This window comes from Trachypithecus francoisi, unplaced genomic scaffold (assembly GCF_009764315.1).
Source record: "Trachypithecus francoisi isolate TF-2019V2 unplaced genomic scaffold, Tfra_2.0 Lachesis_group6, whole genome shotgun sequence".
Classification (NCBI taxonomy): Eukaryota; Metazoa; Chordata; class Mammalia; order Primates; family Cercopithecidae; genus Trachypithecus; species Trachypithecus francoisi.
Window position 1 is genome coordinate 26,961,038 of NW_022681471.1, and position 19,139 is coordinate 26,980,176.

At 43.5% G+C, this 19,139-nt stretch overlaps 3 protein-coding genes across 3 annotated transcripts in view; 1 reads left to right on the forward strand and 2 right to left on the reverse strand.

Annotated features, from left to right (window-relative positions):
* F8 (coagulation factor VIII) overlaps window positions 1–19,139 on the forward strand; it is a 219,291-nt gene that overhangs the window by 177,475 nt on the left and 22,677 nt on the right. Inside the window, 2 exon segments of the mRNA XM_033201915.1 lie at window positions 18,570–18,615; window positions 18,618–18,713. Coding sequence (XP_033057806.1) covers window positions 18,570–18,615; window positions 18,618–18,713 — 142 coding nt within the window.
* Window positions 394–2,224, reverse strand: F8A1 (coagulation factor VIII associated 1). Its single transcript, XM_033201916.1, has one exon. It carries the CDS (start codon window positions 2,085–2,087, stop codon window positions 969–971), a length of 1,119 nt encoding a protein of 372 aa, XP_033057807.1. The 5' UTR covers window positions 2,088–2,224; the 3' UTR covers window positions 394–968.
* LOC117078354 (histone H2A-Bbd type 2/3) lies at window positions 3,020–3,700 on the reverse strand. Its single transcript, XM_033201918.1, has one exon. It carries the CDS (start codon window positions 3,469–3,471, stop codon window positions 3,124–3,126), a length of 348 nt encoding a protein of 115 aa, XP_033057809.1. The 5' UTR covers window positions 3,472–3,700; the 3' UTR covers window positions 3,020–3,123.

A 19,139-nucleotide genomic window follows, 5' to 3' on the forward strand; every position in this document is an offset into this window, starting at 1 on the left:
AGCCGAGATCACGCCACTGTGCTCCAGCCTGGGTGACAGAGTGAGACTCCATCTCGGGGATGGGGGGGAATCCCTATTACAAATAAAAGCTGTTGTGATCCACACTGCATATACCTCTGGGAAAAGAACCGGAACCGTGAATTCCAATGCAAATTGATGCATCGGCACCGGACCCGCTGCACTGGACATGTTTGCATTGCAGTCACCCCAGTACGGAGCACATCACAGATGATCTCTGCAGGTTCGTTGCGCACATAGGAGGCAGGCATAGTGCAAATTTCAAAGGAACGAACACATCCTGGAGTCCAAAGAGCTATCTGGTTCTGCTTCTGGCCTCCTGACAAGTAGGTAAGAGAGTCACATTTTATAGACGAGGGACACCAAAACCACACATGAGGAGTGCAAGAGTAGCTTTATCATGGATTTAGGGCTGTGGTTACAAGGAAGCTGTAAGGAATAAAATGACTCCCCTGCCACGAAGACGTGCTGTGCGGACGAGTGGAAGGAGAAATTTGGCCATTACAAAGACACAGAAATACGTTCAGAATGAGGGGCAGGATGAAATCACCTAGGGTAGGTATTTAGAGGGAGAGTGCCGTGCAAAATAAAATCCTCACTATGAAACAAAGGCGGAGGCAGGAGGCTGCGTTGGGTGGAAGCAGCAGAGGAAGGAGACGAAAGGGACTGTCATTTTCATGTCGTGGCTTTTTAGAAGACGGCCGTGTCCTCTACTCTGATTCTATCAAAATGTGTTCTTGGGATGCAGGTAACGTTCAGCCAACGAAATAATTCCTATGGCGGCAATAGGAATAACAAAACGCAGAAGCGGGAACGATGTCTTTTTTATTCCTCCCCAGACGCAAACGTGGATGCGTGAGGTTTGGTAACAGGCAAAGTCATCTGGTTCACGTGACTGATGGGAATCCCCTCCCGGTCGGGGCAAAAAGTCATTGGGTGAATGGGATGGATCAGACTCCCTGTCCTGAGGGGGAGATGGTTTCTTGCAGAACGAGGTGAAGGAGGTGGTTCTGCTCAGCAGTCAACACTGGCCACATCTCCACCTGCAGCGACTTGATGGCTTCCGTGTCCTTTTCGTGGGTAGCCATGACCAAAGACTGGAGCAGCAGAAAGAGCTCCTCGGGAAGCTGGCCGCTGCTCTCCTGCCCGTGGCTGTCAAAAGCCTCCCAGGAGTACTTCTCTAGGGTCTGGGCGTGCTCCGGCAGCAGCTTGGCCGGCGGTGGTTGCAGGAGGAGCAGCAGCAGCACGCGGGACACCTCGCAGCGGACCAGCACGTCCGAGAAGGCGCCCAGGGCGGCGGGAGAGGGCGCCGCCGAGCCGGAGTTCGGAGGAAGCAGCGCGGCCGGTAGGGCGGGCGTCGCCCCGGTCCCGGTCCCGGGCTGGGGCCCCGGCGGCGGGGGCGGCGGCAGTGACTGCACCGGGTGGCTGCCGTGCTCCCGCGCCAGGCGCTGCATGCGCGTGAAGACCGCCAGGGCGCCGGTGTAGTCGCGCGCCAGCAGCTGGCAGGAGGCGGCCTCGCCGAGCGCCTGCAGCGCGGCCAGGGGCAGCTGGGGCAGCTGGAGCTGGGCGGCGCGCTGGAAGTGACCGGCGGCGGCGGCCGGCTGGCCCAGGTCGCGCAGGGCGGCGGCCAGCTCGAGGCAGAGGGCGGCGGCGGCGGCCGGCTGGCCCAGCTCGAGGTGCAGACGCACCGCGGCGCCCAGGGCGCTGGCGGCGGCCTGCAGCGGCTCCCCGTAGGCGGCGGGGCAGACCAGGCGCTGGCGCGCGTCGCGCTCCTGCCGCAGGAAGAGGCGGGCGGCCTCGGTGAGGGCCAGCGCCTCCCCGGGCCCGTGGAAGAGCGCCTGCTGGCAGCGCGCCACCGCCAGCTGGCACCAGGCCGCGTACGGCAGACACTCCTGGGCGCGCAGCTCCCGGCCCAGCTGTCCGAACTGCTCGCCGGCCTCCGCCACGTTCGGCTTCCGCAGGAACCGCTTCTTCAGCTTGTTCGATACCAGCCGGTAGCGGGCCAGGAAGTCCCCGGCCTCGGGTCCCGGGCCGGCGCCGCCGACCAGGCCGGCCGCCGCTGCCGCCATGCTCGCCGCCCCAAGCACTTCCGGACGCGCTGCCGCAGCTGGCGGACGGGCGGGGCGGGCCGGGGCGACGTGCCCTGCGTCCCCCTTGGCGGGCTGCCGGCGTGCCCGCGCCGGCTCCCCAGCCCGAGCCTGCCCCCTTGCCCTGGTGATGTGCAAAGAGCGGGATCGGAGGCGGGGCCTGGCCGGGCTGTGAGCGGCGCATGCAAATCCAGGGTCTCGGGGATGCGGAGCCAAGACCCTGGGAAGGTACGCGGGGCGTGGCCGGGCGCCAGCTGCTGCTAGCTCGGCTGCAATGCAGATGGTCTCGCTTGCTCAAGGCCTCCCACAGCCTCTCCATCTGAACATGACCCAAACTAAACTCGTGACCCTAATTCCGTGTCTGTGCATTTCTCGACTGTTTTCCCCCCACCGCTCACTCCTCCATCTTCCTGTCCAGGGCCCCTTGCCAACCGCCGGGTCCACCTCTCCGTCCCCAGCCCGGTTGCCTTTAGGAGTCCATCCTGTCGCAACGCTGCAGTCATGGTCTTGAGGCCCACCCGCCCCAAGGAACGCCATCATGCTGAGGACTTTCCCGGCAGGCCCTGACTTGCTCAGAACCAGCGGGGGTGTCCCCTTCCCACCCAGGGCCAGTCCCCTGCACTGTCACGGGGAGGGACCGCTCCTCTGTGCCATCCCTGACTCCCACCCAACCCCAGACCCCCACCACCTCTCCATCCCTCCAGCTGTGGAGGTCTCACAACCCCCCACCCCATCTCACCGCCCACGCCCCCAACACACCCCATGTCACCGCCCAGCCCCCACCCCACCATCTCACCGCCCACCCCCCCCCCACCCCAAGGCAAAGTGACTGAAGCAGGCAGGTGGGTTCCTTTAAACATTTTATTGACAGAATTAATGAAGGCCCAAGACTTTGGGGCCCGGGTGGTGGGGGGTGTTTAAGGCGGGGGTTCGGGCCGAGGGATTTGAGGCCGGGGAGTTTGGGGCTGGGTGGGTGGACGAGTGGACCTGCCAGGTCCCAGGGGCCGGGCGTCAGAAGCTAGTCCCCGCCGGGGGCCACTTGAGAGATAGTGGTTGTGTCAAAGAGGGTGCTCAGCAGGCTGTCGTTGTGAACCGCCATGTCCAGTAGCAGTGGAGTGATGTTCCTCTCTCCGTGGTTCTGGGCCTCGTTCCCCGCCAGCTCCAGGACCTTGGCCGTCAGGTACTCGATAACCGCAGCGAGGTAGACCGGCACCGTGGGACTCAGGCGCTGAGCGTAGTGGCCCTCCCGTAGACCGTGCTCCACCTGGCTCACCGAAAACGAAAGCTCCGCTCGGACGGTGCCAGAGCAGGTCCGCCCCCGGCCGCCAGCCCCGGAGGACCGGCCATGGCTCCTCCTCGCCGACATGCTGGGTGTTGAGGGTGCTATCTCAGCTTGCCCTAGCTAGACAAGATGGCTCTCAAGATGACAGTTACCGCGTCCAGTACAGTGTATCCTAGCGACCAGGGCCCAGCCCCTCATTGGCTGGGGAGCCGAGACCAATGGGCACGCACGTCCGGTGACGGGCACGCACGCGGTGACGGGCACGCACGCGGTGACGGCCTCACAAGGGACACGTCCATCAGGTGACCTCGGCGCTTTCCATTGGCCTCGAGGGAGCAGGCCTGGGCCTAGAAGTGGCTGGAGGGCCATGGTGCGGGGAGGGGGAATCCCGCTCGTGACCCTCTCTCTGCCAGTGGGAACTCACCCTTTCTACCGGATGGGAACATTGTGGGAAAGACAGAGGGGTGGGCTAGGGGAGAGTGGGTGCCACGCCTTCGCAATGTTGCAGATCCGTCACAACCACCTAGTTCCAAAACATTTTCAACACCCGCAAAAGAAACTGAAACCCCTGCACCTATAAGCAGTCACTTGCCACACGTTTCCTTCCACACCACCACTACCAACCCCCACACCCCGCCACACACACCCCTCTCCCCCCGCCCATACGCACGTTCCCGATAGCCCTGGCAACCACTTGTCAATCTGCTTTCTGTCCCTGGAGGTTAGCCTGTTTTGGAGATTTCCTATAGATGGAATCATACGACCAAATGTGAGGCCTTGTGTGTCTGGCTGCTTTCACTTAGCATAATGGTTTCATCAGGGTTCATCCATGTTATTCACTGCTAGGGTACGGAAATACCACTGATTGTTGCAGGTTGATCTTGGGTACTGCAACTTTGCTGAGCGTGCTCAGATAGGGTTGGCGTATTAGTCCGTTCCTACACTGCTATAAAGAACTGCCTGAGAATGGGGAATTCATAAAGAAAAGAGGTTTAATTGCCTCATGGTTCTGCAGGCTGTACAGGCTTCTGCTTCGGGGCAGGCCTCAGGAAACGTGCAATCATGCGGAAGGCGAAGGGGAAGCAAGCACCTTCTTCACATATTGGAGCAGGAGGAAGAGAGAGAGAACGTGCGCGAAGGGGGAAGGGCTGCACATTTTCAAACAATCAGATCTTGTGAGAACTCTGTCACAAGAATGGCAAGGGGAAGTCCGCCCCCATGATTCTGTCACCTCCCACCAGGCCCCTCCTTCAACAGGTGGGGATTATAATTCGACATGAGATTTGGGTGGGGACGCAGAGCCAAACCATCTCGGGTTTGTTTTGTTTTGTTTTGTTTTGTTTTGTTTTGTTTTTCCTTTTGATGGACTCTTTAGTGTCCTCTATGTAAGAACATGTCATCTATGCATGTATGAATAGAGATGGTTTTACTTGTTCCTTTCCAATCTGGATGCCTTTTATTTCTTTTTCTCGACTAATTGCCCTGACTAGAACTTTGAGTACGATGTTGAATTAGAAGTGGCAAGAGAAGACATCCTTTTCTCATTCCTGATCTTAGGGGGAAGTCAACCAGTCTTTCACCATAAGTATGATATTATCTCTGGGTTTTTCATGGATACCCTCTATCAGGTTGAAGAAGTTTCTTTCTATTCCTGGTTTGTTGAATGTACTTTCATGAAAGGGTATTGCGTGTTTTTGTCAGATGATCCTTTTTGTACATGATTAAGATGACCATGAGTCCCCCCCCACGCCCCCCGCCGCTCCACCATGCATTCTGTTAATACGGCGTATTATATAAATTGATTTTCACATGTTGAACCAACCATTAATACGGTGTATTATATAACCGATTTTCACATGTTGAACCAACCTTACATTTGTGGGACAAATCCTGTTTGGTCATAGTGTGTAAAGAGTGGTCAATAAACATTTCGTTGAAAGAACAGGGGTGGATCTGGCAAGCTTCTTGGAGGACAGTGTGTGTGTTAAAGAATCTGTAGCATGATGAGAAGCCAAGGCACTGGTGGGAGGAGGGGAGTTGCAACCAATTCATTAAGGCTGGAGAGTAGGATGCCAGTGGAGTAGCAGTGGTTGATGTGGCTGGGAAAGAGGTAGGCAGGAGCCAAGACATGGAGGCTCTATTATACCATGCTCAGGTTTTAGAATACCCTGTAGGCTACACTGAACCCACTGTGGTCTTTCAGCTTGGGAGTGACATGGTCTGATTTGCCTCTAGAAAGATCACTCTGGAAGCTGCGTGGAGAATTGAACAGAGAGGATTGCGTGTGGAGAATAGAACAGAGAGGACTGAGATTGGAATTAGAAAGCTGCTGTATTATACCAGTCAAGAAATGACAGATATCTCAACTAAGACAATGGCATTGGTAGATAAGATTAGGGGACAGAGTCCGTGCAAAGTTTAGGTAGTAAAATGGCACACAGTAGGCACTCACTACATATTACTCATACTGGCGAACCTAGCTGGAGACATGATAATTCATTGGCTCATTCTTCAAAAAATATTGAAGGGTAGTGCCAGGCATACTGTGTTAAGCATTGAGACAACACCAATGAGAAATACTCTGTTGTTTAAATAGGCCAGATTTTGTTTATCTACTCATCAGTTGATGAACAGTTCATTAAGTGATTTCCATGGCAGAGGAGGTAAATGTTGCCCTCTATCTTCTTAGATTCTCCAGCTAGGACTTAAATAAGACAGATTAACAAAAGAAAAGCATACAAAATTTTTTTTACATGTACATGGGAGCCCTCATAAGAAATACGAAGACTCAAATGAGCAATTACAGCTGAATACTTACATACTAGGGTGGAAAAAGTGTGTTAAATTGTGAAAACATAACAAGACAATGGGGTTTGGGCTAGGAGAGTTAATTGTGGAAAAGTCACTAAGAAGGTAAGAGTTGTTTAACAACGTTTTTTTGGAGCAGCTTTCCCTCAAACCTGGACTCCCCATCTGGGGCAATAAGAATGTGTTTCTTCTTCCTGGTATACAGATAATACCTTTCACATCAGAGTTCATCTCTTCCTTTCATGAAAAAAAAAGGAAGGTCAGCATGCTCTTCTTGCATCTGCTATTTTCTTTTTTTTTTTTTTTTTTTTTTGAGACGGAGTCTCGCTCTGTCGCCCAGGCTGGAGTGCAGTGGCCGGATCTCAGCTCACTGCAAGCTCCGCCTCCCGGGTTTACGCCATTCTCTCGCCTCAGCCTCCCGAGTAGCTGGGACTACAGGCGCCCGCCATCTCGCCCGGCTAATTTTTTGTATTTTTTTAGTAGAGACGGGGTTTCACCGTGTTAGCCAGGATGGTCTCGATCTCCTGACCTCGTGATCCGCCCGTCTCGGCCTCCCAAAGTGCTGGGATTACAGGCTTGAGCCACCGCGCCCGGCCGCATCTGCTATTTTCAAGTGCCTTTAAACTCAAAATAATCAATATGCCAAAGTGGCATATTTTGAGGTGGCATTTGATCCCCTACATTACTGATTGGATAGTGTGAATAGTGCTGCCATGAACGCTCCTGTACAAGTGTTTGTTTGAACAGCTGTTTTAAATTACAGATACTCCTCAACTTGGAATGGTATTACATCCTGATAAACCCATTGTTAGTTAAAACCATTATTAGTGTAAATTCATTTAATACAGCTATATTAGTCCATTCTCACACTGCTATAAATAACTACCTGAGACTTGGTAATTTATGAAGCATTTATTAATGGACTCACAGTTCTGCAGGCTTAACAGGAAGCATGACTGCAAGGCCTCAGGAAACTTACAGTCACAGCAGCAGGTGAAAGGGAAGCAAGCACGCCTTACCATGGTGGAGCAGAAGAGAGTGAGTGAAGTGGGGAAATGTCATACACTTTTAAACCATCAGATCTCATGAGAACTCACTCACTGTCTCAAGAACAGCAAGGGGAAATCCACCTCCATGATCCAATGACCTCCCACTAGGCCTCTCCTCTGACACATGGGGATTACAATTTGACATGAGATTTGGGTGGGGATACAGAGTCAAACCATATCAACAGCTAACCTATCAATCATCATAGTTTAGCCCAGCCTACCTTAAACATGCTCAGAACACTTACAATTAGGCTACAGTTGGGCAAAATCATATAACACAAAGTCAAATTTATAATGAAGTGTTGACTATCTTATGTAATTGATTAAACATTGCACTGAAAGTGAAATACAGAATGGTTGTATGTGGTTGTACGTGTATTTTAAGTACTTTTATGTGTATAGATTCTACTGAATGCATGTTGCTTTCATACCATCATAAAGTCAAAATATTGTAAGTCCAACCATTATAAGCTGGAAACCATTCATATTTGAGGTACATACCCATGAGTACATTTATGGGTTTATTTCTTGCTTCCTAATTCTATTCCATTTATATATATATATATATATATATGTCTGTCCTTCTACCTGTACTACAAAGTGTTGATAACTGTAGCCTTATAAGAAGTTTTGAATTTGGGAAATGTGAGTTCTCCAGCTTTGTTATTTTCCAAGATTATTTTGGCTATTTGAGGTCCCACACAATCACACATGAATTTTAAGATTGGCTTTTCCATTTCTGCAAAAAAAAAAGGTCACTGGGATTTTGATGCAGATTGTATTAAATCTGTAGATCACTTTGGGTAGTACCATCATCTTAATAATATTGTCTTCTAATTCATGAACACAGGATATATTTCCACTTCTTTATGCTGTCTCTAATATCTTTCAGCAATGTTGTATAGTTTTCAATGTACAAGTCTTGTACCTCCTTGGCCAATTTATTCCTAAGTATTTTCTTCTTTTTGATGCTATTTTAAATAGAATTATTTTTTATTTTGTTAATTTCATCTCAGATTGTTCATTGCTAGTGTGTAGAAATACAACTGATTTTTGCGTGTTGATCTTATATCCTGCAACTTTGCTGAATTCATTTATTAGCTCTATAGTGTTTTGTGGATTCTTTGGGGTTTTCCATATATAAGCTCATGTCATCTGAGAATAAGATAGCTTTACTTATTCCTTTTCAATTTGGAAGGCTTTTATTTCTTTTTTTCCTAATTGCTCTGGCTAAGACTTCCAAGACAATTTTGAATAGAAGTCATAAAAGCAGGCATTCTTGTCTCATTTCTGATGTTAGGGAAATATCTTTCAGTCTTCTACCATTGAGTGTGATGTTAGTTTTGGGTATTTTATGAATGCTCTTTATCATGTTGTGGATTTTCTCTTCTATTTCTAGTTTGCTTACTGGTTTTTTTTTTTCTTGTCATGAAAAAGTGTTCAGCTTTATCAAGTGATTTTTCTGCATCAACCAGAATAAACTTGCAGGATTTTTTTCCCCTATATTTTATTAATGTGGAGTTGACTGGTGGATTGATTGTCTTATGCTGAACCACTCTTGCATTATTGGGATAATTTCCACTTGAGCATGGGATATAACCTTTATAACATGCTGCTGGATTTGGTTTGCTAATATTTTGTTGAAGATTTTTGCATCTATATGCCTAAGGGAATATTATATCCACATATTCAATTGCATGCAATTTGTAATTTTCTTTTCTTGTGATATATTTGTCTGGCTTTGATGTCAAGATAATGGTGGCCTCATAGTATGAGTTGTAAAGTTTACTCTCCTTTTCTATCTCTTGGAAGAGTTTAAGAAGGATTAATGTTAATCCTTCCTTAAACATTTAGTAGAATTTACCAGTGAGGCCTTCTATCACAATGCCTGGTACATAATATATGGAATCCAGGATTTATGTAGTCAGTCATTAACTATTTGTTGAATTAGATTTATGTAGTCAGTCATTAACTATTTGTTGAATTAATAAATTGTCTCCCCAAGCAGGTTTCTAATCAAGGCACAAAGATTGAGTAATGAATGAAAGCAAAGTCAATGTATGTAGGGTATGAGTTTTCTAATACTGGGGTGGCAAATTACCACAAACTTACTATGGCTTAAAACAACACAAGTTTATTATCTTACAGTTCTATAGGGCAGAAGACTGACCCAAGTCTCACTGGGCTAAAATCAAGGTGTCATCAGGGCTGCATTTCTTTCTGGAAGCTCTAGGAAACGATCCTTTTTCGGGAGCCTGTAGTCCCAGCTACTTGGGAGGCTGAGGCAGGAGAATGGCATGAACCTGGGAGGCAGAGCTTGCAGTGAGCCGAGATCGCACCACTGCACTCCAGCCTGGGCGACAGAGTGAGACTCTGTCTCAAAAAAAAAAGGATCCTTTTTCCTTTCTTTTCCAGCTTCTAGAGGCCACACACATTCATTAACTCATGGTCTCCTTCCTCCATCTTCGAAGCCAGTAACATTGCACCTTTCTGACTATTCTTAAGTAGTCACATCTCTTTGACTCTCCTCTTCTGCCTCTCTCACTTTCAAGGCCTCTTGTGATTACATTGGGCAGACCTGGATAATCCAGGATAGTCTCCCTATTTTGACATCAGCTAATTGGCAAACTTAATTCCATCTGCAACCTTAAGTCCCTCTTGCCATGCAACATAACATAGTCAAATGTTCTGGAGATTAAAATGTGGACATCACTGGGAGATCATGTTCTTCCTAGCACATACAGTTTAGTCACAAGTTAATGATCAACATTTATTAGCTATATAATACTCTTAAGTTCAACATAAATTTTTCAGATGCTGATAAAACGGAATGGCATTTCACATTGATATATACTTCATTTCAAAACTTCTACTTCTCAATGATTATTCTGTAGCAACAAATTTCTTTTAAATCAGAAACTTGGAAACACAACGAGACCTATCTCAAATCAAAGATGACTATCCCCTTTTGGAGTCAGACTACACATTCATTATTTTAGCCAAAATGAGACATAAAATTCAGGCCCCCAAGAGCTGCCAGTACCCACTTATGCAGGAGGTAGCTAGACGAAACAGGTGGCTTTCTACAAATAATTTTGTACCATCCCGCCCCAGAGAGGTGGGTTGGAGTGTTTACTTGTTACCTGGGATTTAATTATACTAGCTCTTGCAAGAGCCAAGTCTTGCAAGCTCTTGCAAGGCCATAAATAGAAGGTCAAATTTTCTCCTATATAGAGAGGAGAGCAGCAAAGAAAACAAAATCCTTGGTAAATCTTTAAATAAAGTTCTATGATTTGAATATGTTATTCATTCTATTTTAACCCCCCAATACAGACATATTTATAAAAAAGAATGTTGTGATTTCTGGTGTAACTTATTTAGGAACAAAGCCACAAATTTATTAATATTTTCTATTCCATGGGAAGAAAAAATGCTACATGGCAGAATAATTTTTTTAAATTTCCCATGATAAACTCTGATGTGTGATCATATAATAGACTTACATTGATTCCTATTTTAGTGTATTCAAGCAGATAAAAAAATCCCAAGTGTTCTGCGAGTTATTTCATTTTCAGTATTTCTTATGCTGTATGCCATGGTTTAAATCTAGGCCTTTCAAATTGGCATTACTACCATATTTCTCAAACTGTATTCCCTTTCGCTTGAATATGTTATATAATTTTGTCCAGAACCCAGACATGTCAAGGTATGAAATCCCATGTTTTGGATACTAACATATGTCTCATTAATTCATACAGTGGGATTCATTAATGCCCACATTGTAGACTCTCTCTCTCTCTCTACACACACACACACGTACACACTACATTCTTAGAAGATCATTCTGAGACCAGTGTGGAGGATAGGCTGTGCATTCCCAGTACTCTTTCACAGCTGTCTCTGTCCTCTGCCAGTGTCTTTCAAACTTTAGTGTGCTTACGAAACACCTAAGGATCTTATTAAAATTTAGATTCTGATTCAGTAGACCTGACTTGGTGCCCAAGAAACTGCATCTCTTTTTAAAAATCTTTACTTAGATATAATTGACAAATAAAAGTTGCATATATTTAAGAGGTACATATATTTAAGATGTTTTGATTTATGTTGTTTTTGATATATGATGTTTGATACATTGTGAAATAGTCACCACAAGCAAGCTAATTAAGATATATCTATCTCTTTGCCTAGCTACCTTTTTTGTGGTGAGAACATTTATGACTTACTCTTTTAGCAAATTTCAAGTATACAATACAGTATTGTTTACTATAGTTACTATATCGTACATTAGATCTCCAGAACTAATTTATCTTGCGTAAGTGAAATTTTGTACCCTTTGATCAACATCTCCCTGTTTCCCCCACACCACGGTCCCTAGCACCTAACACTCTACTGTCTGCTTTTAGGAGTTTGACCATCTTAGATTCCACATATGAGGTCATGAAGTATTTTTCTTTCTGTGTCTGGCTTATTATACTTAGTATAATATTTTCCAGCTTCATCCATGTTATCACAAGTGGCAGAATTTTCTTCTATTTTAAGTCTGAATAATATTTTATAATTGTGGGAATATTCCATCAGATATATATATATATATAATCAGATTTTCTTTATCCCTCCATCCATCAATGGACACACTTAGTTGTTTGCATATCTTGGCTATTGTGAATACTGTTACAGTGAACATGGGAGTGCAGATATTCAACATACTGATTTTATATCCTTTGGATATATACCAGAAGTGAGATTGCCAGATCATATGATATTCTATTTTTAGTTTTTTGAGGAAACTCTATGATGTCTTTCATAATGGCTGTACCAATTTATTTTTGCAGCAACAGCATACAAGGGTTTCCTTTTCTTCACATTACCACCAACATTTGTCATCTTTTTATCATTTTGATAACAGCTATTGCTATGGTTTGAGTGTTTTCCCCAAAAAAAACATGTGTTGGAAACTTAATTCCCAATGCAACAGTGTTGGGAGGGCTGAATGGGAGGTGTTTAGGTTATGAGGACTCCACCCTCATGAATGGATTAATGCCAATTACAAAAGCACCTAAGGCTGTGAATTTGAACTCTTGCTCTCTCTTGCCCTCTTTTTGCCCTTCTGCCATGTTATGATACAGAAAGAAAGCCTCTGCCAGATGTTGGCCTCTTGATCTTGGACTGCCCGGCCTCCAGAACTGTGAGCCAAATACATTTCTGTTCACTACAAATTACTCAGTCTGTGGTATTCTGTCATATCAGCATAATAAATTATAGTCCATAATAAGTTATAGTCCATAATAACAGACCAAGACACTATTCTAATAGATGTGAGGGAATATCTCATTGTGTTTTGATTTGCATTTCCCTGTAGGTTAGTGATGCTGAGCATCATTTATCTGTTGGCCTTTTATATTTCTTCTTTTGAAAAATTCTGTTTGGGTCCTTTGCCCATTTTTAATTGGGTTGTTTGTTTGTTTTTTTATTATTATTATACTTTAAGTTCTAGGGTACATGTGCACAACATGCAGGTTTGTTACATATGTATACATGTGCCATGTTGGTGTGCTGCACCCATTAACTCGTCATTTACATTAGGTATATCTCCTAATACTATCCCTCCTGCTACCCCCTCCCCACAATAGGACCCGCTGTGTGATGCTCCCTTTCCTGTGTCCAAGTGATCTCATTGTTCAATTCCCACCTATGAGTGAGAACATGCGGTGTTTGGTTTTCTGTTCTTGCAATAGTTTGCTGAGAATGATGGTTTCCAGCTGCATCCATGTCCCTACAAAGGACACGAACTCATCCTTTTTATGGCTGCATAGTATTCCATGGTGTATATGTGCCACATTTTCTTAATCCAGTCTGTCACTGATGGACATTTGGGTTGATTCCAAGTCTTTGCTATTGTGAATAGTGCCGCAATAAACATACGTGTGCATGTGTCTTATAGCAGCATGACTTATAATCCTTTAGGTATATCCCCAGTAATGGGATGGCTGGGTCAAATGGTATTTCTAGTTCTAGATCCTTGAGGAATCACCACACTGTTTTCCACAATGGTTGAACCAGTTTACAGTCCCACCAACGGTGTAGAAGTGTTCCTATTTCTCCACATCCTCTCAGCACCTGTTGTTTCCTGATTTTTTAGTGATTGCCATTCTAACTGGAGTGAGATGGTATCTCATTGTGGTTTTGATTTGCATTTCTCTGATGGCGAGTGATGATGAGCATTTTTTCATGTGTCTGTTGGCTGTGTGAATGTCTTCTTTTGAGAAGTGTCTGTAGTTTGTTTCTTACTAATGAGTTGTTTGAGTTTCTTACCTATATCAGATATACAATTTGCAAATATTTTTATCCATTCCATAGGTTGCCTTTTCACTCTGTTGATTATTTCTTTTGCTGTGTAGAAACTTTTTAGTTTGATGCAATCCCAGTTGTCTATTTTTGTTTTTGTTGCCTGTGATTTTGGTGTCATATAAAAAAAGTATTGCCCAAATCAATATCAGGAAGCTTTTTCCCTGTTTTCTTCTAGGAGTTTTATAGTTTCAGGTCTTATATACAAGTGTTTAATCAATTTTGAGTTGAATTTTATGTATAGTTTGAGAAAAGGGCCCAATTTCTTTCTTCTGCATGTGGAAATTCAGTTTTCCCAATATCATTTATTGAAGAGACTCTCTTTTTCCTGTGTGTGTTCTTGGCACCCTTGTCAAAAATCTGTTGACAGTAAATGTGTGAATTTATTTCTGGGCTTTTCTATTCTGTTCCCTGGGTTGATGTGTCTATTTTTATGCCAGCACCATACTATTTTGATTGCTGGAGACTTGTAGTATATTTTGAAATCAGGAAGTATGATTCCTCTAGCTTTGTTTTTCTTAAGATTGCTTTGCCTGGCTGCATGTGGTGGCTCACACCTGTAATCCCAGCACTCTGGGAGGCTGAGATGGGTTGATCACTTGAGGTCAGGAGTTTAAGAGCAGCCTCACCAACATGGTAAAACCCCGTCTCTACTGAAAAAATACAAAAATTAGCCAGGTGTGGTAGCTGAGGCAGGAGAATCACTTGAACCTGGGAGGCAGAGGTTGTGGTGAGCCGAGATTGCACCACTGCACTCCAGCCTGGGTGACAGAGCAATACTCTGTCTCAAAAAAAAAAAAAAAAATTGCTTTGCCTCCTTGGGGTCTTTTGTGATTTCATATTAATTTTAAATTTTTTTTTATTTCTGTGAAGAACACCATTGAGATTTTGAGATTTTGATACAGATCACATCAAATCTATAGATTACTTTGGGTATTGTGGACATTTTAACAATACTAATTCTTTCAATCTAGGAATATGGAATATCTTTTATTTATCTGTGTCTTCTTTAATTTCCTTCATAAATGTTTTCTATATTTTCATTGTACAAGTCTTTCATTTCTTTGGTTAAGTCTATTCCTAAGTATTTTATTCTTTTGTTGCTATTGTAAATAAGATTATTTTCTAATTTCCTTTGGGATAGTTTATAGTGTGTAGAAACACCACTGACTTCTGTATGTTGATTTTGTATCCTGCAACTTTACAGAATTCATGTATTAGTTCTAATAATTTTTTGTTGAGTCTTTAGAGTTTTCTACATGTATGATCATGTCATCTGCAAAAAGAGGTGATTTTACTATTCTCTCCTATTTGGATGCTTATTTTATTTATTTATTTATTATTTAAATTATATTTTAAGTTCTGGGGTACATGTGCAGAACGTGCAGTTTTGTTACATAGGTATACGTGTGCCCTGGTAGTTTGGTGCACCCATCAACCCGTCATCTACATCAGGTATATCTTCTAATGTTATCCCTCTCCTAGCCCCCCATCCCCCAACAGGCCCTGGTGTGTGATGTTCCCCTCCTGCTTCTATATGTTCTTATTGTTCAACTCCCCCTTGTGAGTGAGAACATGCAGTGTTTGGTTTTCTGATCTTGTGATAGTTTGCTGAGAATGATGGTTTCCAGCTTCATCCATGTCCCTGCAAAGGATATGAACTCATCCTTTTTAATGGCTGTATAGTATTCCATGGTGTATATGTGCTACATTTTCTTAATCCAGTCTATCATTGATGGACATTTGGGTTGGTTCCAAGTCTTATGCTATTGTGAATAGTGCCACAATAAACATACATGTACATGTGTCTTTATTGTAGAATGATTTATAATCCTTTGGGCATATGCCCAGTAATGGGATTGCTGGGTCAAATGGTATTTCCAGTTCTAGATCCTTGAGGAATCGCCACACTGTCTTCCACAATGGTTGAATTAATTTACACTCCCATCAACAGTGTAAAAGCATTGCTATTTTTCCACAACCTCTCTAGCATCTGTTGTTTCCTGACTTTTTAATGATCACCATTCTAACTGGCATGAAATGGTATCTCATTGTGGTTTTGATTTGCATTTCTCTAATAACCAGTGATGATGAGCATTTTTTCATATGTCTGTTGGCTGCATAAATGTCTTCTTTTGAGAAGTGTCTATTCATATCCTTTGCCCATTTTTTGATGGGGTTGTTTTTTTCTTGTAAATTTGTTTAAGTTCTTTGTAGATTCTGGATATTAGCCCTTTGTCAGATGGATAGATTGCAAAAATTTTCTCCCATTCTGTAGGTTGCCTGTTCACTCTGATGATAGTTTCTTTTGCTGTGCAGAAGCTCCTTAGTTTGATTAGATCCCATTTGTCAATTCTGGCTTTTGTTGTCATTGCTTTTGGTGTTTTAGACATGAAGTCTTTGCCCATGCCTATGTCCTGAATGGTATTACCCAGGTTTCCCTCTAGGATTTTTATGGTCCTAGGTCTTACATTGAAGTCTTTGATCCATCTTGAGTTGATTTTTGTAAAAGGTGTAAGGAAGGGGTCCAGTTTCAGTTTTCTGCATATGGCTAGCCAGTTTTTCCAACACCATTTATTAAATAGGGAATCTTTTCCCCATTGCTTGTTTGTATCAGGTTTGTCAAAGAAAAGATGGTTGTAGCTGTGTGGTGTTATTTCTGAGGCCTCTGTTCTGTTCCATTGGTCTATATCTCTGTTTTGGTACCAGTACCATGCTGTTTTGGTTACTGTAGTCTTGTACTATAGTTTGAAGTCAGGTAGCATGATGCCTCCAGCTTTGTCCTTCTTGCCCAGGATTGTCTTGGCTATGTGGGCTCTTTTTTGGTTCCATCTGAAGTTTAAAGTAGTTTTTTCCAAGTTTGTGAAGAAAGTCAGTGGTAGCTTGATGGAGATAGCATTGAATCTATAAATTACTTTAGGCAGTATGGCCATTTTCACGATATTGATTCTTCCTATCCATGAGCATGGAATGTTTTTTCATTTGTTTGTGTCCTCTCTTATTTCCTTGATCAGTGGTGTGTAGTTCTCCTTGAAGAGGTCCTTCACATCCCTTGTAAGTTGTATTCGTAGGCATTTTATTCTCTGTAGCAACTGTGAATGGGAGTTCACTCATGATTTGTCTATCCGTTTGTCTGTTATTGGTGTGTAGGAATGCTTGTGATTTTTGCGCATTGATTTTGTATCCTGAGACTTTGCTGAAGTTGCTTATCAGCTTAAGGAGGTTTTTGGCTGAGATGATGGGATTTTCTAAATATACAATCATGTCATCTGCAAACAGAGACAATTTGACTTCCTTTTTTCCTATTTGAATATGCTTTATTGCTTTCTCTTGCCTGATTGCCCTGGCCAGAACTTCCAATACTATGTTGAATAGGAATGGTAAGAGAGGGCATCATTGTCTTGTGCCAGTTTTCAAAGGGAATGCTTCCAGTTTTTGCCCATTCTGTGTGATATTGGCTGTGGGTTTGTCATAAATAGCTCTTATTATTTTGAGGTATGTTCCATCGATACCTAGTTTCTTGAGAGTGTTTAGCATGAAAAGGTATTGAATTTTATCGAAGGCCTTTTCTGCATCTATTGAGATAATCATGTGGTTTTTGTCTTTGGTTCTCTTTATATGCTGGATTATGTTTATTGATTTGCATATGTTGAACCAGCCTTGCATCCCAGGGATGAAGCCAACTTGATCGTGGAGGATAAGCTTTTTGATGTGCTGCTGAATTCGGTTTGCCAGTGTTTTACTGAGGATTTTAGCACTGATGTTCATATTGGCCTGAAGTTTTCTTTTTTTGTTGTGTCTGTTCCAGGTTTTGGTATCAGGATTATGCTTACCTCATAAAATGAGCTAGGGAGGAGTCCCTCTTTTTCTATTGTTTGGAATAGTTTCAGAAGGAATGGTACCAGCTCCTCTTTGTACCTCTGGTAGAATTCAGCTGTGAATCTGTCTGGTCCTGGACTTTTGTTTGGTTGGTAGGCTATTAATTACTGCCTCAATTTCAGAACTTGTTATAGGTCTATTCAGTGATTTGACTTCTTCCTGGCTCAGACTTGGGAGAGTGTATGTGTCCAGGAATTTATATATTTCTTCTAGATTTTCTAGTTTATTTTCATAGATGTGTTTATAGTATTCTCTGATGGTAGTTTGTATTTCTGTGGGATCAGTGGTGATATCACCAATATCATTTTTTATTGCATCTACTTGATTCTTCTCTCTTTTCTTCTTTATTAGTCTGGCTAGCGGTCTATCTATTTTGTTGAAGAAATTCCCATTTAATAAAGGTTATATCTCTGATTAGTGCCACAACATGATGAACTTTGAAAATATGCTAAGTGAAGGCCAGGCGCGGTGGCTACGCCTGTAATCCCAGCACTTTGGGAGGCCAAGGTGGGCAGATCACGATCCTGGATTCATTGATTTTTTGAAGAGTTTTTTGTGTCTCTATCTCTTTCAGTTCTGCTCTGATCTTAGTTATTTCATGTCTTCTGCTAGCTTTTGAATTTGTTTGCTGTTGCTTCTCTAATTCTTTAATTTTGATGTTGGGGTGTCAGTTTTCAATCTTTCCTGCTTTCTCTTGTAGGCATTTAGTGCTATAAATTTCCCTCTAAACACTGGTTTAAATGTGTCCCAGAGATTCTGGTACGTTGTGTCTTCGTTCTCATTGGTTTCAAAGAACATCTTTACGTCTGCCTTCATTTCATTATTTACCTGGTAGTCATTCAGGAGCAAGTTGTTCAGTTTGCAGTAGAAAATGACTTCACTTGCCCCAGACCTAATAATTTCCCTTGTTCCCACTTCTTCTTGGTGCTTTCCTCCTTTGTGTCTACCATCGTAACATTCATCTAACCATAGTTGTCTTATGTAGATGTTGGATGCTGTTGAGAAATGCACAAAGCAAATTAGAAGGAAGATGTGATTGACAGAAATTGCTTTTTACTGTGTATTCACTTTCCATGTATTTTTGCTAATCTCTCCATACAGGTCTTCTTTGGCAATGTGGATTCATCTGGGATAAAACACAATATTTTTAACCTCCAATTATTGCTCGATACATCCGTTTGCACCCAACTCATTATAGCATTCGCAGCACTCTTCGCATGGAGTTGATGGGCTGTGATTTAAATAGTAAGTGCCAAGTCATCCCATATCCTTCTTCCCTCAACTATGGGTAGGGCGACTAACTGTTCTAGTTATCCTGAGACTGGAGGAGGGTTCCTGGTATCAGGAAACAAAATTGTCAGTGCTAAAACCAGCGCAGTCCTGGGCAAACCCAGAAATACCATTCAACCCAGCCACCCCATCACTGGGTGTATACTCAAAGGAATATAAATCATTCTGTCATAAAGACACATGCATACATATGTTCATTTCCACACGATTCACAATAGCAAAGGCATGGAATCAACCTAAATGCCCATCAACAACAGACTGGATAAAGAAAATGTGGTACATACATACCATGGAATGCTATGCAGCCATAAAAAAGAATGAGTTCATGTCCTTTTCAGCAACATAGATGCAGCTAGAGGCTATTATCATAAATGAACTAAT